Source organism: Excalfactoria chinensis, chromosome 10 (genome assembly GCF_039878825.1).
Source record: "Excalfactoria chinensis isolate bCotChi1 chromosome 10, bCotChi1.hap2, whole genome shotgun sequence".
NCBI lineage: Eukaryota > Metazoa > Chordata > Aves > Galliformes > Phasianidae > Excalfactoria > Excalfactoria chinensis.
Window position 1 is genome coordinate 18,612,089 of NC_092834.1, and position 24,249 is coordinate 18,636,337.

General features: G+C 47.2%; 1 protein-coding gene across 1 annotated transcript in view; it reads right to left on the reverse strand.

Moving 5' to 3' along the window:
• Positions 1 to 12,381, reverse strand: part of ZNF592 (zinc finger protein 592) — a 35,881-nt gene extending 23,500 nt beyond the window's left edge. Inside the window, exons 1-3 of the mRNA XM_072345340.1 lie at positions 12,286 to 12,381; positions 11,423 to 11,534; positions 5,327 to 7,674 (exon numbers count right to left, since the gene is read on the reverse strand). Of these exons, the coding sequence (XP_072201441.1) occupies positions 5,327 to 7,666 (2,340 nt within the window). The 5' untranslated portion in view covers positions 7,667 to 7,674; positions 11,423 to 11,534; positions 12,286 to 12,381. The remainder of the gene's footprint in view (positions 1 to 5,326; positions 7,675 to 11,422; positions 11,535 to 12,285) is intronic.
• Between the last annotated feature and the right edge of the window lie 11,868 nt (positions 12,382 to 24,249).

A 24,249-nucleotide genomic window follows, 5' to 3' on the forward strand; every position in this document is an offset into this window, starting at 1 on the left:
TTGCCCGGGGCCCCATCCAACCTGGCCTTGAACACCTCCAGGGATGGGGCATCCACAATGTCCCTGAGGAGCCTGTTCCAGGACCTCACCACTCTCCTAGTAAAGAGCTTCCCCCTAACATCCAACCTAAATCTTCCCTCTTGCAACTTAAAACCATTTCCCGTCATCCTGCTATTATCGGCCCTTTCGAAGAGTTTACACCCCTCCTCATTATAGGTACCCTTCAGGTACTGAAAGGCTGCAATGAGGTCACCCTGCAGCCTTCTTTTCTCCAGGCTGAACAAGCCCAGCTCCCTCAGCCTGTCCTCATTGGGCAGGTGCTCCAGACCCTTGACCATCCTCACAGCCTTCCTCTGGACCCTCTCCAACAGCTCTATGTCTTTCTTGTACTGAGGGCTCCATACCTGGACACAGTACTCCAGATGAGGCCTCATAAGAGCAGAGTTGAGAGGGATAATACACCGGCTTCCGGACTTCCTCTTCTCCCCCAGCCTCTCCTCCTCATCCCAATGCACTGCCTTAGCCTCCGGGCACAGAGTCTCACTCCTATCCTGACATTTCATCTTTCTCTGCTTCCTTCCCTCAACATGCTTTCATCATAGCATCCTCCAGCCCTTTGCGTCCATAAAAAACAGAGGAAAAACATCAATATAAAACAAAAATCAGTACCTAACAATTGCATTCGCTGCCTTTTGTTTGGGAGATGGAAAAAGCAGTGCTTCCCAGAACCATTGGAATTTTTATTGACTTTCAATCCTCTTGCTTTCCAAATTAAAACATGAGCACCAAGGGAGAAAAAGAAAAACAATAAATAGCAGAGATATGGCTGCTTTCTTACATGTTCCTTTGCTGCTGAGGAATTACCATTGCAGCAAGTGGTTTCACTAGTTTCTGGCACATTTTAGCCAATAAATTATAAAACATTGATTTAAGAGGGGGGAAGGAAGGAGAAACAAAAAAGGCAGCAATAAAATTTCTTTAAGTAACTACAGTGTAGGTGGTGCATAAACAGGATACATCATGACTCAGTGAAAAAATCTTATTGGACAAAATAAAATGCAAAAAAAAAAAAAAAAAAAGAAGAAAAGCACAAAGGTGAAAGAAAATTCAGAGGTCCTTAGTTCACATTTTGTACTTAGCTACCTCAGTGGATTTTGGGTAGTGAATTCACAAAAGAAAAACAATGCGTATGAACCTTCTCTGGTTACCAGTAGATGGATTATGATGGTCAAGATAATCACCTTGAATTGCTGCACAGATTATTCTGTGATGTGAGTCCATTCTCATATCAATGTAGCCCATAGGTTTAAAAAAGCTCCGCTATTTAAGCATCGCATTGAATACACAGTGCAAGTGTGCATGAGGCTGCTGTAAGGAAAAGCAAATCTATACTGAGCACATCAAGAGCTGCATGATTTCTTTTCTCTTCAACTGGAGTTTGAGATCAGTTCTGAACAGGCTACAGGAGATGTCTGATGCTAATAAGCCACTTCTGGCGATCCCTGCGAGTAGAGAAAATTCTTCATTTTTGAAGATTTAATTTCTAGAAGAAAATAAGTCCCAACCCTCACCTTAACATTGTGCGTAATATGGTGCTGAAAGAGAGCCATCATAATTTATCATGTCTTTTCCAAGTCTTTTAATTTCCCCTCATAACATCATAATTCCATTTCCTTGGTCATTTTTCTCTTATTCCACTTTATTTCTGGTAAACACTGAACAGGGACCATGAATGAGACTCCAGCTGGTACTGCAGGTTTACACAAATCCCTTGCATGGTATTGGTCATCCAGAGTCTTCTTCAGACCAAACATCCTGATTCTCAATTGCTTCATCCTGTTACTGCTCTGTCTTCATGGTCATCTAAATCCTCCTGTAAAATATTTCCAGCTTTCCATGATAGCTTCCTATCTTGCTGGTTAATCAGCTTAATTTGGCATAATCTAACATAAAAATATATATTTTTTTAATATTTTTTTTTTTTGTATATACAAAAAAAAAAACAAAATCTTGCTCTCAGACATAACACTGCAGTAGTCAGATCAAACAGATCTGAAGTTACGAGAAACATCTGCCATCATCTTTTGAACATCTGAACCAACATAATATCTAACGGCCGTACGGCATCTGATGAACAACATCCAACCTACCAAATACTGAACTTTATATATACCAGAAATACCATTTCTTGTGATTCTGCAAAAGAACAGCAGAGCAGTAAACAGATCCATCAAGCTCTCGAAAATTCCAAGTCTTACAAGTCCCCAAAAAAGGTGAAATGATAATGATCCACTGATTTGATCCACTGAAAACACAATGTAACTACCAAAGGCCTAAAACATAACATTATGGTAAAGCTCTCAACCATTTCTCTAAAGGTCTTTCCACTCCACCTTCACAAGCATGGTCACCCTCTCTACCTCATAGCTGCTCCTCATCTCCTCCTTCCTCTACTGTCCAGACCACATCCATCACCCCTCCTTCTTCCAAAAGAGCTGGGATACATTGAGGTCATTCCCATTTTTGCCCCACCTAGGAAACTCATTTACCTGTTATCAGTCCCATTAACATGGACTTTACCCAAGGCCATTCAGAGAGATAATACGAAGGTTGTTCCAAACCACTGACAGGAACAAACAGTAAACTCAATCACCTTACTTCCCCTGTAAACAGACAGAGGAAACTCAAGTACATCAAAGTAATTCACCAAGTCATGGTAAGAAATTCCAATTAAGGTGAGAAGTCTTAAGTATGGATAAATAGGATAAGTTCTATGTGAAACAAAGCCAGCTTAAGCTGTTCCTCCAGTTCAATCACTACTGCCTCTCACTGCAGGTTGCTCACCCTTTGGTCATATCACTGCAACCTGGAACCAACTGAATGAGTAAATTCCAAACAATGTGGCATTTCTGTTCTGTGCTCTCTGGAAAGTGTTTTGTTGTTGTTGTTTTTCTTTAATTATTTTTGTAAGTTTTTTCATCTGAGGTAAAAGCACCATAACTGAGTACTTCAAAGCCTGCTCGTTTTCTCAGGCTTTGTTCACACTAGGTGTGCATATTTCACAGTTAATATTATAGATTTAGTATAATAAAAAAAACAAAAACAAAAACTAACATAGCTTATCTTTCATGGGTAAGGGGTCTCCATCTTCTAGTATAGACGTAGAAGCTGCAAATACTCCACATTTACCCCTCATTGTCAGCTAACAACACTCTTTCCCTTCTGCTTCCACCAACCTTGCTCAAGAATCCATCTTCCTGAAATAATCCAGAAGCAGACATCAAAAAAGTCACTGAAGATAACCTTCAGGCAACAACCCACTGGGGATCTGCTCTGCTACAACCAAAGTTACAACAATTTAGTACTTTTCAAAGCACTTTAGAACATGCAATCCAAAACACAGCTTTACTTTCAATTTATCAAGATTCTCCATTCCAGAACTCAGAAGCAAACTCTTCTAGAGTTATCTTCTAGATAATAAGTCTGTTGAGATGTGGGGATGTGGTCTGCATCTGAGGCTGTTCACAACTGTTAGTACCACCCCAGTGGACCGCCCTGCAACTGAGATTCTTGTTCTGGAGCACATCACTACGACTGTGCTGAATTTGCTTGAGTGAACGATATGGAATTTATGTTGGATTTATGCTTCTGCACTACCTGCAAGAGGGGCAAGAATTTCACATGAGTATTTCCTAACCTCTCTTACTACCTAAGGAAGTGTTTGTGAAACTCCTATCAGTGCTCCTCTTTTAACCAAAATGAAAGTTGTGACCTCAGAAACGTGCTTAACACCTCAGAAAAGCTGAGCATGGACTCCCCCCAACACCACCCAATTTCAGGAGAATGTGTTTGGTAGGAGAGCAGATACACAGAAAAAGGACTCAGCACAATGCTGTAGTGAGAACACACCTTTGAGTTTAAGATAAAAAAGGGAGGAGATGGCTTTGCAAGCTTTAATATTCCCTTTTTCTTCCCCTCCCCCCCCCAACAGTTATATTCAGAAAAATCCTTCAAAAGTCATGCTGCATCCAGCAAACCTAACTTGAAGTGAAAGGCAAAACTCTATTCTTGGTTAAGTTACAGAATAAATTATTAGACTAGTCTAAAAATACAATCAGACATTTCTCTTCACGGAGCTCTTAAATTGATAATCCCACAATGAAACCTGGAAATAAATTTTTAATGTGACTGATTAACATTTTAGCTTACTTAGGAGCACTCAGTATTCCCTCACCTGAAAGTATTTCATTCCAAACTGCAGACATTTCCTAGAAATGCATCACAGTGCAAAACCAAGTTATGGTGTTGACAGAGCACAGAGCTCACTGGCCTAAGGTAAGAAATGTGATTATACCACAGCACATATACCCTTCCGGCCTTCCTATTTTTCACCACAGAACCCATTCAGCCACAATCTATTTTTGCCACTGCTGAATTTAAGAGAAAGATAAAGGGCCACTGTACACCCATGCCAATGGCCTTGATACTCCTGGTAGGCATTTAACAAGTAAAGGGCGGCTCTGGAGGGTGCAGAACTACAGCGGCCATGGCAGAGTCTGGTGGTCTTGGTACATAATGAAGATCATCCCCTTCCTATTCATCAGATGGATTTTCAGAGGGGACCCAGATCCATTTGTACCTCCAAGGGAATGGGAAGATGATTGATAGAGGCCATAACAGTGCAGTATTCACTAGAGCAAGGATACCACCTTGGTGGTGCTCATGAGCCAATGAGCAGACACTTCTTACTGTAACACAACACCAGCTCGTTCCTCTACCATCCAAAAGGAGAGAAAAAAACACCAAAAATAGCCTCCCACCACACATACCATGCTGTCATCCTCTCAGCTATTCCCATATATATTTTATCAGTCTTTAGAACAGCACCCAATGTTCAAAGCGTTACATGAAGACTTTGGTGAAGGTTCTAGGGAAGGGAAAACTCTGTTGTGCCAGATTTCCTCCAGCCAATCTTAGAACACCACTTGGTACTCTTATACAACTCATTCATGGGGTCTCTGATCTCCAACAACAACTTCCCTTATGTTCAAGGGTCTACACTGTCTCCCTGCTATCTTTTTCCTGTCATTCCCATAATAAAAGACACCCTTTTTGCTGGCAAAGAGTACAAAGAAGGAAAGCAAACAATGCTAAAACACCTCTTCAAGATGCACACACCTGGGCCTGCACATACCTCAAATGTTTCGCACAAGCACTTCTTTTAGGCAGTCCAACTCACTTGCCACTACCATTCCTATTTTTACCCTAGAGGACAGTATCTTTATACTTAGGAGATTTAACTAATAACATTAAAATGACAACTTACCAGTCTCTCATTATCTTCTGAGGTTCTCTGGTAATGAGCGGCTAAAGCAACATAATCCTGCGCTTGCTTGTTACATTCTAAACACTTAAGTCCTTGACGGATTAGTCTCAATGGGTCCGGGTAAAGAGGCAAGGCTGGCTGTGTGTTAGTAGAAATTCCTACCCCGTTTCCTGAAGTAGCATTGGGTTTACGTGAAGGAGAGGATAAGTGCAAAGTCTGAGGAGTAGAAGATGCTGAAGAGCTCGCAGAAGGTGAAAACATTTGGTCTAAGGAAATTGGTTTCATCACCAGCTGAGAACACTGCATGATAAAGCCTTTGCTCTTGTGATCTCTTGCATGTTTAAGCAAGCTACACTTATTAAAAAAAAGTAGCATAGTTGAACACTGAGTGCACATAACTTCAATATGAACACTTCGCCTACTATAGTGTTGAGTCAGGCTTTTCTCTAAGGCAAATGAATCCCCACATTCCAGGCAACAGTACCCAGAGGCAGGTAAATTAATACTGGTGTCAGGTGGAGGGCTAAGGTTTGGAGTATATATTGGCACCGGATTGGCACTGTGCAGCACTTTGTTGAATGCCTCCACGATGATGGGAGCAGCTTTCTTTACTTGATGCACCAGCGGCACAGACATCTGCGTCACCTGAGGCTGATTTCGCCTCTGTGCAGATGTCTTTGCTGTAACAGAAGCAGCAACACTGTGGGGAACTAAATTGAGATTTGCCAAGTGCACAGCTTTGGGAAGGAGGCTGGAGGAGGTGGTCACATTGGATGGCTGCACCACGATACCCTGCTGCTGGTGCTGCTTCTTGTTCAGCTGCTGTCCCACAACACCAACTTTTATGGCACCACCACTGCAGTTTGGCAGTGGAGATAAAGACACAAGAGACGTGCTATTTGCAGCAAGATCTGCTTTCAAGCCATCTGTGTAAGGGCTCACTATGTTTGACAGCTGGATAGCTACGGCAGCCCCATTTTTGGTTGAATTCTTGCTAGCCTCGCTTTCCATAACTGCACTAGTGTCAGGGGAAGGGAAGGATTTGATAAATTCTTCAGCAGATGAAGTTTCCAGAGACGATTCTTCCAAAGACTTGCCCAACTCATCGCTTTCTGGCAAAATTCTAGTTACAGTTCTTTTAATTTCACCAGAGGATGTCTTGATAGTCTTGATCCTAACTTTGGGAATAGCTGGTGGAGAGCTGGCTGCCATGGAAGGAGAGCCCTTCCCACTGCTGTCACTGCACACACTTCGAGGACTCTCAGGCTGTTTGCTGGCCTTCCTCACAACCTCTAAGGGGCTCCGTGGACTCTTTGGTGACTTGGGCATTTTTGGACTTCCCTTCGTCCCATCTTTAAAAGGACCAGGATCCTTTATAAGGTTTGGCTGATCGCCTTTGGGAATACATGCAACCTTTTTGGCCTGAAGAGCTACCAACGCAGCCACGCAGGATGACAACTTTGAGTGAGTTGGCTTTAACCTCTGGCGAGGTGGTACTGATGAAGGCAAGTTCAGCTCAGGCACAGACCCTTTATCGTCTCCTAAATTACTGTGAGGGAGCTCTCCAAACACCAAGCCTTCTGCAAGGAAGCTACTGGTATCTACCAAGTCCTTGCCTGACTCCACAAACCTCTCAGTTGCTTTGTCTTGCTCTCTCCTGCCCATTTCCAGCCTGCTCTCTGGCTGGAAGTGGATCTCCATCTTTTGTTCCTTTTTACAATATTGATCAAACATGCTTAACTCAGGCTCTGGTACCTTCCTGAAGTGATCCAATACTGAAGCTCCTGTTGGCATGTACATTGAAGGAGGTGGAAAATACGGAGTTTGGGCATGTTTGGGTTTATCACCAATACTATTCTCTTTGAATGTATCCTCTGGCTCAGGGCTGGAAATTGGGCTAAACTGACTAAAAGTTGGCAAAGGCTCTGACTTGGACTGGTCCAGTTTTTCAGAGTAACTTCTTGAGCTATCACCATTAATAAAAGTCGACTCAAACTTCCCATAATTATGCACCAAAGCATGAGCCTCTGATGGCAGATCAGACCCACGAAACCCATTGTGTAGCAGTCCAGTCCCGAGGTGATTCCCCTCCTTTTCTGCCTCAAAGGACTCCTGGCGACTTGTGTTCTTCACAATAACACTCACAACAGGAGCATCAGAGGGGGGCAAGGAGTGGGATAAGGACACGTTCTCATCTATGCAGATTCCTGATGACTTCAGGTGATTCTCGTTCTCCTCCCCAGTTGATGGAATGGTCTCCTTGGCATCAAGGCTAGTAGGATCAGGGATGTCAAAAGCAGCCAAGAGGTCATCAAAGTCTGGGGTTTTCATGTCCCCCATGATGAAAGCTACAATTAAAAGCAAAATACTTTGTCAGGTATATTTCTCTCAAGGACAAACTTTGTAAGGTGCTGATGCAAGTAAGTCAAACATAAAAACCACAAGTACCCAAAACATTAACACATGCAGGGACATCTGCTGCAGACACTTCAGATTCCATTTCAGCTACTCCAAGACTGACAGTTTACACACAAAGATACCAGTTCTGTGGGGCCTTAGCACAGAGGTATTCAGGGCAAGAAAGCTCGCTAGGGATGGGGAAAATCACATTCTGTCTTCTGCAGGCCTACCAACAGCTGGTACCGATTCAAGCTGCAGCCATCAGACTATTTTCACCCAACCAAGGGTCTCCCACTAGCTTCAGTTTTGAACTGCTGCCTTTGTCCTCACCCTGAAGTTGCAGAGGCAGGTGACAAGTGACAGGAGCTGTTCAAATCCTGTCCTGCAACACAACTTGTTTCCTCCAGAGCTGTTCAAGGCACTGCAAGCAAAACAGTGGGAGACAGTAGCACCTCACCAACCCATGTACATCAAGTCCGTGCAGAGGAAATTCTTCCACCCTTATGGCTCTATTCTTTCACCCATACCTTACAGCTCCAAGAACTGTCATCATAAACTTCAAAAGAAAAGATTCTAAAGTGCATTACTGCATTTGGGGTTGTCTTAGGTTTTTTTTTTTGGGGGGGGGGAGGGGGGAGAAGGGGCAGGAAAGGAAGGGAAAGCAACAGTGACTTCTGATTTCTCAAGAGATTGTTGTATGTGAAGAACTCAGTCCTCTTTTGAGGAAGAAAGCAGGAAGTAAACAGGTGACCCATAAGAAATAATCCTGAAAGGTGAGATTACTTCCTACCCAGGGTGATTTAAGTAAAACAAGACTACAGCTCAAAGCACTGTAAACCAAGCAGAGGTTACCTGAACAAGGAAGCAATCCTTAATTAGGTAATGATGCCACCGGACAAAACTGCCCACAGACAGAGTAAAAGATACTATCCAAAACATAACAAGAAATTACATTTGCAGACAGCTCTCATCACAAGTCCTCCAGAAGGGAGTGAAGCTTAAACACTGGCCACAGAGACCTGTGACAACAATAATCAAGCTCTGAGCAGATCCATGATGAAGACTGACAGCACAGAATCGCTTGAACATTTCATTACTGTAAGGAATACTGGATTTGTATGCACACCTAACCAAAATATTGGTGCAATATATAGACTTCCTGAACATTTAATAAGTTATTATTTTAAGACATTTCATTTTAAAACCGTATTTGTATGAGCTGACGTATACAAGGAGGAAAAAAGTCAAGGAGCACCCACGGACATAGTAACTCCTGCCACACTCACTTGATTTGTGTTGCATCAGCACCACCAAAGCCAGTAGCAAGTGTGGGAGATGGAGGGGGTGGACAAGAGCCCAAAAGAAGGGGAAGAGCTGGGAGCAGAGGTACAGGCAGAAAGCAGGGCCTGGACAAGGCAGGGGGGAGAAAAGCAGCTGTTGATACCTTTCCAAAAGGCTGGAAGTCACTGATTTCATCATCATCATCATAGTATCATAGTATTGTGCGAGTTGGAAGGGACCTTAGAGATCATCGAGTCCAACTCCCGGGATTCGAGCCCTCTGTGTAGCAGAGCGGCACTTCTACCCCCTGCTCCACAGGGGGGATTCGAACCCGGGCCCCCTGGTGTTGCAGACGGGAATTCTACCGCTGCGCCACCGGGGCACACAATAAATTTCAATTTATTTTTATTTTTTTTTAAATAAACTCAGTCACAAATAACATTTGTCAAACAGCACATGGAAACCAAACAAAACGTAATTCTACCTGGCAGGCTGCTAGTGCTGGGAACAATTTCTAGAACAGGAACAGGAGAAATCACTACAGTACAGAACAGGAAGGCTTGCTGGTCCTGGAGCGTTAGTTCAGCCATGCCTACAGACAAGCCTTGGAGGTGCTGCTTAGGTTAATCCACTCCAAAACACTCTACGGAGATTTACTTGGCTTAAAAGTAGCTCGCTGTGGTTTAGCTTAAACTTGTTCTCATTCTTAAATTAAACCACAAATATGAATGTCCATAGAGGGCTCTGCAGCAATTTACAAGTCACACCCTGCAGCAAGGTAGGGCAACAGTGCTTACAGTTAAGCCCCTGAAACTCAGAAGATTATCCATGTGCTTCCAAACATCAGCAGTTGATAATGAGTTCAGAAACAGCACACATTATTGCAGTTGGCAAAGAGAATGGATCTGAAACTTCCCTTTTCTTTGGGTGGGAAAACGTGTGAGTTGGGCAAGAGCTGGGCATCGCTCAGCTGCTGGGATTTCTGGCACCACATCCCTGTATGAGGAAGACATTTCATTCTGTAACCAGGAACACCCAAGTTTTATATGCTGAAAAAATAAAAATAAAATCAGCTTGCCAATGACTTTTGACCTTTCCCTTCTCACCCGCACATACCTAACCACGTCTCTGGATGAATTAGTATGTTAAAACACAAGACAAAACAAACCTGACGTATCTGCAGCATTACAAAATAAGGTTTTCTTGGAAGAAACTGCACTTTCAGGCTCTGCATGGCATATTTAAGGCCCATTAAGAGACTACTTTGTCTAAGACTTCTCTTAGATAGAAAAAGTACATTGAAGAAATTCTGCCCAAACCTTCCACAAACTGGCTTACGTGAAAAGCAGGAAGTAAGGACTCCCATCCTTACTCCATCCTTCCATTGCTAAAGACTCGCCTTAACAACAAAGCTCAGAAGCCAGCTTTCTCTCTCTATTTGCCTATAAAAGACATGGATGTGCTCCAAGACTTGCAAGGCAATGGGACAGATCACTAAAGGAAGCAGTGATGTAGGACTCACAGAAGAAAGTACATATATTTCATGGTACAACCTCAGAACAGTACATTTCTTCAGGAGGCAGAGAACCTAGAGATCTCCACGCCATCACAGAAACCTGCAAACTTGCTCTGGTTGTCATGGCAAAGCCCAATGCCTTCTGCTTCAGCCAAGCTTCAGAGAGCAGTTTGGATTGGAGGGAGGACTTCAAAGATCACCTAGACCTATCCACCCTGCCATAGGGAAGGCTGCAAATCACTAGATCAAGCACCAGATCAGGATGCCCAACCAACCTGGCCTTGAGCACCTCCAAGGCTGAGGCATCTACAGCCTCTCAGGGCAGCCTGTGCCACGGCCTCATTGCCCTCTCAGAGAAAAACTTCCCCTGGCATCTCATCTACATCCCCCTCTATGCCCCCCTGTCCTAACACCACCTACTGTAAAAAGCTGATTTCTCTCCTGCTTATAATCTCCCTATAAATACTGGAAGGCCACAGCGAGGTCTCCCCGCAGCCTTCTCTTCCCCAGGCTGAACACCCCCAGCTCCTCAGCCCGTCTCCATAGCAGAGGTGCTGCAGCCCTCGGAGCATCTCCGTGCCCTCCTCTGGCCCCGCTCCAGCAGCTCCACACCCTTCCTGTGCTGGGACCCCAGGCCTGGACTCAGTCCTGCAGGTGGGGCATCATGAGGGCAGAGCAGAGGGGACAGTCCCCTCCCTGCCCGCTGCCAGCCCTCTTGCTGCAGCCCAGGGTGCCGTTGGACCTTCCAGGACCCAAATGGACACTGCTGCCTCATGTGCGGCTTTTCATCCAACAGAACCACCAAGTCCTTCCCTGCAGTGCTGCTCTAAAGGAGCTCTCCCAGTCACAATATAAGAGCTTGACCTCTCCATAAGCCCAGAGTCCCACGTTGTACAGACCTTCTGCTCGCAGTGCTATTCCTGTGGGCTTTGGGAGATCCGCAGCAGCTCCTCTACAGACTTCACACCAGTGTGTAACATACTGCTCGAGGAGGAAGTTCAAGATTGCCACCTAATAGGAGAGCATGAAACTGCAATTACACCAAGGTTGGGCGCCTTGAAAGAACGCAATAAATATTTATAGAGCTGCAAGAAAACAGTTAGGTGCAACGGAAGAGCTCTACTGAGGGCTCCACGGGCCGAGGGAAGGCAGGGATCTCCTGGAGAGGTGCGGGGAGCGCTGGGGATGGAGCAGGCCAGACGCAGACCGCCGGGTGGAAAAAGGGGAGCGTGGCCGGCCGCGGGCTGTCAGAAGGAGCGCGGCCAGCCGCGGGGCCTCCGGCCGTGTTCCCACCCGCGCAGCAGAGCGCTCGCAAGGCGCCTAACTTTTCGCAGCCCTGCGGAGGAACGCGGCGCGGGGAGCGGGGTCACTCGTGGCACTACGCGAAGGCCCGCGCCCAGCCCCGCTCCGCCGCCCGCCCGCTGACAGCCGCCCCACGCGCGGGCCCACCCGACACAAAGGCGCGGCCCCGACCCGCCGCCCCCGCGCTGTCAGCTCGGCCCCGGCCCCGCGGCCGCACGTGGGAGGCCCCGCCGAAGTTCGCCCGCCGGGAGCCGTTCCCCGTCGAGGCCGCCCCGACGAACCGGCGGCGCGGCCCGAAACTGCCGCCGGCGGGGCGCCGGGCGGAACACGGGGCTCCGGCTGCCGGCGGCGGGGCCGCCCGCCCTGCCTGCGGGGCGGCAGCGCGCGACTGCGGTGCCCGCGGGAAGGGCGGAAGGCGAGCACAGGGAGGCGGGCCGGGGCGCGGCCGGGCGGCACTCACCCACGCAGCGCTTCTCGGCGGGCCCCGCCGCGGCCCCACGCAGGCCTCACCCCGCACCGGGCACCAACGGCCGCAACATGGCGGCGGCGGGCGGGGCCGGAGGCGGGACCGGGGCTCGGCGGCGCCGCCTCTCCCCCCTCAGCTCCGGGAGCTGCCGCCGCCGCCGCCGCCCCCGTTCGGCCCGGCGGGGTGAACGGGGCGGGCCGAGCGCGAGGGTTCCGCAGGGAGCGCCGGGGGTTCCCGAAGCCCGAGCGGGCCGGGCCTGAAAGAGGGCCTGCCTCCGCTCTGCGTGCTCTGCCGGCCCGCGGGCGCTGCTCCCTCCCTGCGTCACCTCAGGCACCGAGGCGCGGCGGATCCCGGGGCGGACGGGACCTGCAAGGCAGCGACTTGCTTGTACATTGGAGAAAGGTGAATTTGAAAGGTGGACTCTTATAATTCCTTAGTCAGTGAATAAGACTTTTTCACCCAGAGGCTGGTGACGCACTGGAACAGGCTGCCCAGGGAGGCTGTGGATGCCCCATCCCTGCAGGCATTCAAGGCCAGGCTGGATGTGGCTCTGGGCAGCCTGGGCTGCTGGTTGGTGACCCTGCACACAGCAGGGGGTTGGAACTGGATGGTCACTGTGGCCCTTTTCAACCCAGACCATTCTCTGATTCTGTGATATGAAGGTGGGATGAGATTTTGGAAAGGGTCCAGAGGAGGGCCACGAAGATGATCAGGGGGCTGGAGCACCTCCCCTATGAGGACAGGCTGAGGGAGTTGGGTTTGTTCAGCCTGGAGAAGAGAAGGTTGCGGGGTGACCTCATTGCAGCCTTTCAATACCTGAAGGGAACTTACTCCCAGGAGGGGAGCAAACTCTTCGAAAGGGCTGATAACAGCAGGACTAGGGGAAATGGTTTTAAGTTAAAAGAGGGAAGATTTAGGTTGGATGTTAGGGGGAAGTTCTTTACTAGGAGAGTGGTTAGGTCCTGGAACAGGCTGCCCAGGGAGGTTGTGGATGCCCCGTCCTTGGAGGTGTTCAAGACCAGGTTGGACGGGGCTCTGGGCAACCTGATCTAGTATAGGCGTATGTTTGGTGGCCCTGCTAGGCAGGGGGGTTGGAACTACATGATCCTTGAGGTCCCTTCCAACCCGGGTCATTCTGTGATTCTGTGATTCTGTGGGATGGTTGCAGCTGGAAGGCTGTGCTCAGCAGCTCTACGTCCCCCATATATATAGGTGGAGGCTGGTGATGAGTAGTGTCCCCCAGAGGTCTGTCTCAGGACTGGTGCTGTTCATCATCTTCATTGGCAACACAGATGATGGCACTGAGTGCATCCTCATCAGCTTGCTGATGGCATTGAGCTGAGTGCTGCAGTTGGTACAACAGAAGGAAGGGATGCCAGCCGGATGGACCTGCGTGGGCTCACAGGGTGGGATCAGGTGAACCCAATGAGGTTCAACAAGGCCAAGTGGGGGTGCTGCACTTGGGTTGGGGCAATCCCAGGTTATGAGTACAGATAGAACTCCTTGAGAGCAGCACAGCAGAGAAGGACTTGGTGGTTCTGACAACACATCTGGCAGCACTACACTGTGACCCAGCTGTGAGCATCCCTATCTCCACTTCTTGCCTTGCATCTCTTTAATTTTTCTGTGCAAAAAACCTGTACGCTCAGAAGGCCCACTGCTAATTAGTTCTTAATTCTCTTTTAACTATCATATCCCACAGCACCATTTATATAATTTTATTTACGACTCTGTTATATTACAGGATATGGACTTCCCATCTTCAAGCTTTCTTTTCACAAATGTAAGTAAGGTGTTAGATTTATTCCCCTGGTTCTCTGGAGCTTCTGTAGGATTCCTTGACTACTGATGCTCAGTGGCTTTCTTAACTATAAAACACTTGGGTACACATTCTTAACTCCTGCAAATAAGAAATACAAAAATAAAAAGAAGTCGATTGTAATGGCTTGTGCTTGGTGTTGTCTGTGATTGCTGATGTGTTCATAAGCACTGGTGAGGCCATGCCTGGTCTGCTCCCTGGTGCAAGCCCAGCAAAGGGCGATGGGGATGATGGAAGAACTAGAGCCTGATTGCTGTGAGGAGGGACTGTGCCTTCAGCCTGGAAGGGGATCTCATCCATGTCCATAGATCAGCTCAAGGAGATCCCATCCATGTCCATAGATGCCTGCAGGGAGGTGCAGGGAAGACAGAGCTAGGCTCCTGTCAGCTGAAACAGCACCAGGACCAGAGGTGCTGAGCATGAACTGGAGCGCAGGACATGATGGTCCAAGAGGAAGGAAAGGACAAGGCAAGTTGTACAGAGGAAACAATTCCAAAATCACAACCTGTACCTGTATTTGTAGCATGCCTCTCTGAAAAGCTGTTTGTGAGCTGCAGGCTGTAACTTCTAGGATAGCTGACATTTTTCATGTGTTTATGAAGACCTGCCACAGTCCAAAACACGTTGTGGCTTGCAGGAAAGCCACTGTAATTTGAATGATTGTGCTAATTAAGAAATATAATGCCAGTGGGAATTTAGCTCCATCTCAAATGGCCAAGGAGGAACGGCAGCCTTTGAGTGCCTGGCTGGGAGGTAATTCCCCTCCACAAGTCAGTAGAGCTGCAAAAAGGCTCAACAGATGCTGCAAGAAGCAGTGCCTGTAGGGTAGCAGCTGGGTGAGGTGCTCTGGTGGCCCCTGGATGGGAGCTGCTGGACATGGGTAATGTCCTGCCCCAGGGAATGATCCTTCCCACAGCAGTGTGAGCTGGTTGGAGAGGGCAAGACGAGGAGGAAGATTTGGGATGGGTTTTTTTGCACTTGGAGGATGTGGACTCATGAATCAAGCAGTCTTCCAACCCAGTTTTATTAAATACTTGCAAGCATTGTGGAGCTGTGCCTGAGATCCTTGCTTTCAACTCTTCCTCCTGTATGGGGCTGTTCGAGCTTGCTTTTAGCTGGGGGAAATGGGTTCTTCCCAGGCACTAGTTGTGTCAGACAGTGTGTGTATGCAGGCAGGCGAGCTGGCAAGCATGGTGAGACCGATGTTATTTACGCATAACAAACGTAAGAAAGCCCTGAGTGCTCATGCCTAGGCAACTGCCAGTTCTCAAATCAGCAATTAATTTGTTTCTGTCGGAGCTTGGTTGTTACGGAGAATTACCTTGAGCTGGTTGCAAAACTTGCGTGTTACAAAACTGTAATTAATGTTTCAGAAACTGCGGGGAAGGTTTATTATTGGCAGGATGAGAATGAATCCCCAGACACAAACATTCTTCTAAGATAACAGTGTAGCCGTCGGCATTATCTACACACACACACAAAAAGGGTGTAACTTAAATCTGAGTAGTTAATTACACAGATGCCATCTGTATACGTTTAAAACCACTTGCACCTCTCTCTGGCTGTTTGGGCTCCCTGCCTCCAAGGTCATGCCCTCTGCATTGCTCCAAACAGATTTCCCCCCCTTTGGCTTATTGGCATGTAAGTCAATAAGCCAACATGACTCTTCAACAAAGATTCACCTATATGACCATTGATCCAACAAAATTCTGTTCTTGCAACGTTTCCATCGTTGCATCCTTCTAGATGCCCACATCCATCCTTGCATCAGATTGAACACAACAAAGCTCTGTGTCCCAGGGAGGTTGGGAATTGCAGTGAGAACCCTAATTTGGTAAAATCCTTCAATTTTAGGGTTAGGGAATAATTAGTCTGTGCCCTGCTGTTCTTCTGATTCCTGTTTGCTGGGGCTGGAGATGTGATAAGATCTGCTGCTGCAATGGCACCACTGCAGCATTCTCCAACCAGCTTTCACTCGAGCAACAGCAAATCCATTTTACTATGCAATGGGAAATGGAGAAATGACTTCCAGAGAACCAGTTTTCTTCACCCCAAGATCTGCAGACTCCAGTGCAGCACAGACATGCTCCAAAGCCTGGGCAAGCAAGGTCCTTTGCACAATCTTCCATGCTGATAGCAGTACCCTGATTGCTGAAGCAGGTTCAGGATGACCCCTTTCTTCTTGTCTTGGCTCCAGGTAGGCTCACATCCACGCTCCAGGTTTCAGCATGACGGGAAGCAGGCAGCTGGGGCAAGAGGAGCTTCTCAAGGTGTTTGCTGCTGGAACGTTTCCTGTGCTTGCAGTTCTGGTTGAGGTGTCCAGGGGCCATCATAGTTTCTCCATGTTTCCTACGGAGACCCTAGGGTTGTGGTATGCTCTTATCCCTTTGCCCACAGTCACCATATGCAATCACACTGTGGCCTGGAGAGATCTGATCCAGACACCATAAACCTCTTTGGGGAAGAAATTAAACTTCAGTGCTTCCCTCACTGGCTTTCACTTAGCCCCATATACAGCTGTGTGGGCAAAAATGAGTGGGGTGACTGACAAGTAGGTGGGAACCATCTGTTGGGGCAGAAAGACCAGCAACATCAAGCCATGGCCCACATCACTCCTGAAAGCTCTCATGAGCTTTGCTGGAAGTTTTAACCAAAGCTTGAAAAGCTACTAGAAGGCTTCATGTCCTAAATAGGCTGTAGCACCCTTGCAGCCATTTCAATGTGGTTGTACCTCAAAAAGCATCCCCAAGAAACTTCAAAAAACTGTTTCACACCATCACAAAGAGATGTAGATGAATGTGTTGCTCGCATAGGTGTTCAGTAAGCAGTGCATTTTGGGCTTGAGGTGGCCTGTGGGTAAGAACCACAGGTTGGGCAGCAACAGGGTGGCTCAGTGTGACTCGCAGACTGGGTTTTCTACATAAAGTCCCCCAGATCCTTTTCCTCTGCACAGCTTGCCAGCCATTGTAGCAATGCATGGGCTTGTTGTGACCAAGGTGCAGGACCTGGTACGTGGTCTTGTTAAACTTCATCCCATTGGCCTCAGCCCCTCGATGCAGCCTGCCCAGATCTCTCTGGAGGGCCTTCCTGCCCTCATGCACACCAACACTTCTCCCAGCTTGGATTATCACTTGCATTCAGTCCTGCACATGCTGAGTGATCATGCACAAGATGATCTGCTTCATGACCTTCCCCTTACCGAGGCCAGGCTGACAGGCATGGATTTCCCTGGATCCTCCTTTCAATGCTTCTTGTAAATGGGTGTCTCATAGGCAACAGTCTCCTATCTCCTGGGATCTCCCTCACTGACCAGGACTGCTGATGTATGATGAAGAGTGGCTTGGTGAATGCTTCCAAAAGCACCCTCTGCACCCTTGGGTGGGTCCCATCCGGCCCCATGGACTTGTGGCAGCCCAGATGGGAGCAGCAGGTTGCTGTTTCCTCCTGAGCGGTGTGGAGGTTGTTCTGCTCCCTGTTGCTGCCTCCCAGTTCAGGGGGCTGAATTCCCTGAGGATAACTATTCTGACCATTAAAGATAGAAGAGGGCACCTCTGTCTTTTTCTAATCTTCAGTGATAATACTCCTTACCATGTCCTATAGAGGATGGAGATTTTCCTTGTCCCTCTCTTGCTGTGAATATATTTGTAAAAACACTATGATGGTGGCCAGATGAAGTCCTTGCTGAGCTTTTGCCTTTTTAATTTTTCCTCTGCATACTCCAGCAACATCCTTGTGCTCTTCCTGAATTATCTGTCCCTTCCCTCATAATGTTGAAGTGAACCTACCACTTCTGGCATCATGCTTGACATGCTAAAGTGAAAATCTCGTACAGAAGCAGGAGGCTGATTATTTGCTGTTTTTGTTTAAGAATCATAGAATTACTCAGGTTGGAAAAGACCTTGAAGATCATCAAGTCCAACTGCAGCCTAACCATAGTACCCTAACTCTAACAACCCTCTGCTAAATCATATCTCTGAGCACCACATCCAAACGACTCTTAAACACATTCATGGACAATGACTCAACCACCTTCCTGAGGAGCCCATTCCAGTGCTTAACAACCCTTTCTGTAAAGAAGTGTTTCCTAATCTCCAACCTAAACTTACCTTGGCACAACTTGAGGCAATTTCCCCTCATCCTGTCACCCATCACCAGTGAGAAGAGACCTGCCCCACTCTCACTGTAAGCACCTCTCAGATACTGGAAGACAGCGATAAGGTCTCCCTTCAGCCTCCTTTTTCCCAGACTAAACAGCCCCAGCTCCCTTAGCCTCTCCGAATAGGGCTGATTTTCCAAGCCCTTCACAAGCTTCATTGCCCTTCTCTGGACCTGCTCCAGTACCTCCATGTCTTTTTCATACCAAGGTGCCCAAACCTGAACACAGTACTCGAGGTGAGGCCTCACCAATGCTGAGTACAGGGGCAGGATAACTTCCCTAGTCCTGCTCACCACACCATTCCTGATACAAGCCATGATGCCATTGGCCTTCTTGGCCACCTGGGCACACTGCTGGCTCATATTCAGCTGACTGTCCATCAGCACACCAAGGTCCCTTTCCATCAGGCAACTTTCCAGCCACACCTCCCCAAGCCTGTAGTGTTGCCTGGGGTTGTTGTGACCAAAATGCAGGACCCGACACTTGGCCCTATTGAAACTCATGCCGTTAACCTTGGCCCATCAATCCAGTCTATCCAGGTCCCTCTGTAGTGCCCTTCTTCCCTCTGGCAGATCAACGCTACCTTCCAACTTGGTGTTGTCTGCGAGCTTACTGAGGGTGCACTCAGTCCCCCCATCAAGATCATCAATGAAGATGTTAAACAGAAGCGGTCCCAGTACTGAGCCCTGGGAGACACCACTCGTGACTGGCTGCCAACTGGATTCAACTCCATTGACCACAACTCTTTGGGCAGTACCCAGTGGAGTGTACGCCCATCCAGACCATGGGCAGACAGTTTCTCCATGAGAATGTTATGGGGGACAGAGTCAAAGGCCTCAAACCATGAAGATTAAGAAAGACGGGAAACTACAAGAGTCCGTGACAAACAGTCTTTTCAGGAAAAAAAAACAAACAAACAAACAAACAAAAAAAAACAACAAAAAAAAACAGCAAAAAAAATCTACAACCTATCAACAACAGCAAAAAGAAAACCAAAACCAAACAATTGTAGAATTCACCATGAAAAATTATTATTATCATTTACACCTTAATATTAGGGCCTGTGATAATAACAAAGCACTGTACTAGCACAGTCAAAAGTCATCTGAAGATGAAGCTGTCTCCAGCAGACCTCCTTTGACCCCATTGCTGTGGACATCGCAGTATTTTGTGTTCTTTTTTATCCTGTTAGGTGCTCACCGGGCCATCAGGGTGCTCAGTGATGGGCTGCAGTGCTGTGATGGGTCACTGAAAGACATTTAAGGAGAGGACAAACAAATGCCTCTGGCCTTCAAGACATGATTTTCCAAAGGTTGAACTCACGTTGACTCATAGCAGTGCAGCAGAAAGATGTGCTGCACACTCTTACTGCAGACTACTTGGAAGCAGAAGTGTTTCCTGCAAGAGAATTGTGGACAGGAGCCAGGAATGAAGAAGCAGCCTTATTTCATTGCTGGATTAAAGAAAGCTGTCACAGGGTTATCACCAGATGTCAGTCTGTGACAGGGGGGCACAGGGTCTGGGAAAAGGACAAGAGAAGGAGAGACAAAGGAACGAAGAAAAAAGGAAGGTGTTTGTCGTGTGACCTGGCCAGCCCTGGCCATGAGCTCTAGGAAATGGGGAAGGGTGGAGAGCCAGCAGATCGTTTTAACAAAGGGAAAACACAACGGCAGTGATCTGAGGAGGAACAGGAATTGACCGAATGTAACCAAATCAAACACAACGAGAGAGATGAGAGCACACAAAGTATGAGTCAACTACGGCAGTGCGAGGGCAGCATGTGCTGAGAGCTGAGACAGCCACCCTGCTTCCTCTTTGCACTAAGTCCACTGGGAACTCTCCTCCCCTCTGTGAACCCAAAATGCCCCCGGTGGCAGTAAGACGGAACCAGGACATGAACTCTCTAACTGCCACTGTTCTGCATGGTGTTCTGATGTGGAATAGCGACAACAGAAATCACACAACCACAACGAAAACCAATAACCCTCTTCCTACAAGAGGGCCGAATAGGACTCATTAAAGTTTTGATTAAGACAAAGAGTAGAAGTTATGATGGAATAAACAGGGTAAAATTATAACCTACAGCTCTGGGGTAGGAATGAAGCGAGCAATAGGGGAATTTGTCCGTGTGGGAGGTGGCAGGTTTCTCAGGTCTTCTCCTGGAGCATCTTGCCCTGTCACTGTCACTGTGCTGTAGTTGACAACTGAGATGGAGGAATGGAGGGTGAATGCCCTTCCCATTGCCAAATCTCATTTCCCTGTGACAACTCCTCCCAAACTCCACTGAGTTCTTTCTGAGTATGTTGTTGCTAACACTTCTACCATCACTGCTTCCCTTTGGAGGGAATCCAGAGGTTCTGCTATGTCATCAGTGCACAGGGAAATCATAGAATCATAGAATACCCTGAGTTGGAAGGGACCAACAAGGGTCACAGAGTCTAAAGATGACTGCAAAAAAGTTGTGCTAGAAATTAAATGTCAGGTTTTCTTGAATTAATGCAGGTACCAATGAGACTCTTACGAAAGATGTATAGAAAGTGAGAGGATGAGAGAAACTCAACAGCAGAGAGACTCTGGGGAACAGTGTGATGAATGATATTATCAATTTAGCATGAATTTCAGTAGACAGGCTGATAGCGCTGGGGAAAGTACAAACTCCTCTCTTGAACCACATCTGCTTGTCCTGTGCCACCTTCAGCTGGGTCCTTACCAGAAATACATTATGCAGATGCCGCAGGTGTTGGAAAAAGAGCTGTCCCCTGAAGCCTCCAAATGTCACCAAAGCAGTCACCCAAACCAGATCATAGCCTGTGAGCCCAGTACATCCATCTCTGCAGCTATGGCCACAATTACCATGTCACGCTGTGATCAGACTTCTCTGTGTGCCTCCCACACTGTGACATTCTCCAGCATGGGAGGATTTGAATGCTCCCACTGAAATGAGGTGAGAAAACCAAAGCTGCTGTGTGGATCTGCATAACCAATGTGCAGCAGAAATCCCCATCCACAGTCAGAGGTCTGTCTTCCCAGCACAACTGCTCTTGGTTGCCTCTGACCTCTCAGGCACAATCCCCCAAGGACACCTGCAAAATAACTAAGAAAGAGATAATTACAGCTTTTAGCAGCAGGATTTACAACTCGTTTCTCTGCTGAACCCCAGGGATGCACTCATATTTCTGCCCAGGCCCTCTGCTGAATGCCATAGCATTCAACATGTAGCATTCAATTCTCTCCATCCTCTAACTCTGAAAGATGCAGTCCTGGCTGTTCTGATGTGTCCCTCTGCTCTCTAGGGACCACCTCATATTCCCTTCAAATTAGTCTGCTAACGCACTAAGAACCGCAGCTCCCAAAGTACCATTCTTCCCCTCTACCAGCTGTACCATGGGAGCTACAAGATATTTAGGAGAAGATATGAATTCTCATCCAACTGCTCCAGCAGCCCTTGGGGTATCAGCACGATGTCTGTCCCCTGCCTCCAATGGTGCAAAAGACCAAAATGATGTGAAGCCTGTGCTGGTGTGGGCAGGGAAGGGTATCCCTGCATTGGCCACATTTTTGGTTTTATCTAACCCCTCATTAAAAATGAGCTTCCAGAAGAGCATATAATGGCAGAAGACAGCAGCCAAACTGATTTCTGAGGTAATTCCTGTTGATTCCTTAAAGGATTTAGGATGCAGGACCCTCTGGAAGTCCCCATGCCAACTTCCTGCTCAAAGCTCAAAGCCTGATGTTGGAAGGTTTGTGATTCCAGCCCTCACAGCAGTACCAGTGCACAGAAATGCATCTATCAGCCCATGCAGAAGTATGGGTTGGAGATTCTCCAGTGAAAACCCATCATTTCCTGATATTTCTGGAGCTAGAAATTATGGTCATTTATCTTGATGCTCTGCTCTTCTCTGTTATCAGACCCCCAGGTCTCTGCCGCACCATCTCTCCTCCAGCAGAGCCGCCTACGGCAGCGCAGGTCCATTTATCTTCTCCAGGAAGTTTTCCCCAAAAGGAGCCCAAGGACCCTGCAGGTGAGCAGCTGGAAAGATGGAGACACCTCAGATTCCTGGAGATAAAAGCTGCCATTAAAAAGACATAAACAAAGGGCATCGTGAACATTTTGCCACATCTCTGAACTGGAGAGGAGGCAGAAATAACCTTTACACAATCCCATTAGCATTTCCAGTGAAAACAACAGCATTATAGGAGGGAGAACAATGTATTTTCTTATCATCCAGAAAGGCCAAAGGTATTTATCTGATTTAATATTTTATACTTGATATTAAGCAACAGAAAGGATGTGACAGGCAGGCAGGAGACAGATGTGGTGATGTGGCAGAAACTGCTCTGCTTTTCCAGCAGTGTGATGTCCAGGTCAGAGCACAGCTGTTCTTCTCTGCAAAGGCAGGCTCCTCCATGCTCACCATGCTGCTACTGAGTGCTGTTACAGTGCCACATCTCTGCAGGAGACAATGCTCCAACCATTGCAGTCCAAAGGAAGGAAATGCCTTCAGCCTGCCTGTGGTCGTCTGTCCTCCCCTTGGAGGGCAGATTGAGCAACAGCCCAGCTTCAATGTCCTCCACGGTGGGAAAGGGTGAGACAAAGTGGAATACTGATGAGACGAGATGCCGTGGATATATGTAGATGAGCAAGAAAAGAGGCAGGAGGCTCAAAATTAGGTGGTGACACCCAGTGGAAAACAAGGCAGCCAGCACACGTCAGCATTCATTGGTACCCCACTAGCATGGCTTAACACCCAGAGGAGCAGCAAGTCTGGGCCAGAACACCTTCTCCGTGTCTATTTACTGCTCAGTCTCATGGTCGCGGTCAGGTTGGAATTGATGGGACTTGTATCTCTACCTGGCAGGACCCTCTTTGCTCCTCAGCTGAGGATCAGTCTTCCAGCAAAGACGCTGCAGTGGGTGCCAGGTATACTCACGTATGAGATCTACAACTGCTTGCATAAGTACCTCATGTTTTTTATTTCCGTTAAAGAATGGAAATTAGGTCATTCTTTGCTGAAACATTCTGGAAAGTCATTGCTGAAATCTCTCACTTGCTTCTTCCATCTGTTTATTTCTACCACTTAATAACACGTCTGTCTCATCAACCATTCCTGACAGTGTGGCAAGAAAATCCAACTTGGTGAAGACAGCTTTATCAAAGAGACATTTGCTCATCGTCACTATGTGACACCACGTCAGTGCTTCTCGTGTATACGCAGTCTGGCCTGTAATTTCAAAGAGTGCCTTCCATTTCTTTTAGGAGGTGATATGACCAAGACATTTGAAGTTGTTGATTATTATGCAAAAGGTTATCCAAACTGTGAAGATAAGAAGCAACTTCAAGCATTTCAAGGAGTCTCATTTGTTCGGCGATATGTTCTCCTCAATGTTACATGATGTCATCGGCCCAATTTCAAGTGATTAGTAACAGCAGCAAAGCAGTCACTGAAATAATCTTTGATAGAAGAGAGAACTCTGCAACCGTATGAAGAGGCTATCAGTCATTTTCTCAGTGTTAATAGTCTGAGCCTGCCAGCTTCACCACACCACCACTCCTACTCCTATCTTTGCTTTCCAACGATCTATCCAGGCAGTCAGCAGAAAGGGAGCTTGATGGAGCACAGCTTGACCCTCTTAATCTGAGCAATCTTACATTTATTGCCTTCATGTTGGATGACCTCACTCACTCTTTTTACTTAAACCCACTCTCCTGGCTTCATTACTGAACAGTCTTCTTGGGGAAGCATGGAACAACTGAATCTGTACAAGAGAAGTTTAAAACCAGTTGAGCTGAAGCAATGTCCTTGTTTTTTGTTGGGGTTTTTTGTTTGTATTTTTTGTTTGTTTGTTTGTTAATTTTATGTTTTATGAGAGTTGCTCCAAAAGTAACATCTCCTGTTTTATGATGTTGGCCCAAGATGTCAGAGGTGCATGTTGATGGTAGAGCAGCTGAGACCGAACCTTTTCAGCAGTATCCCGTAACATA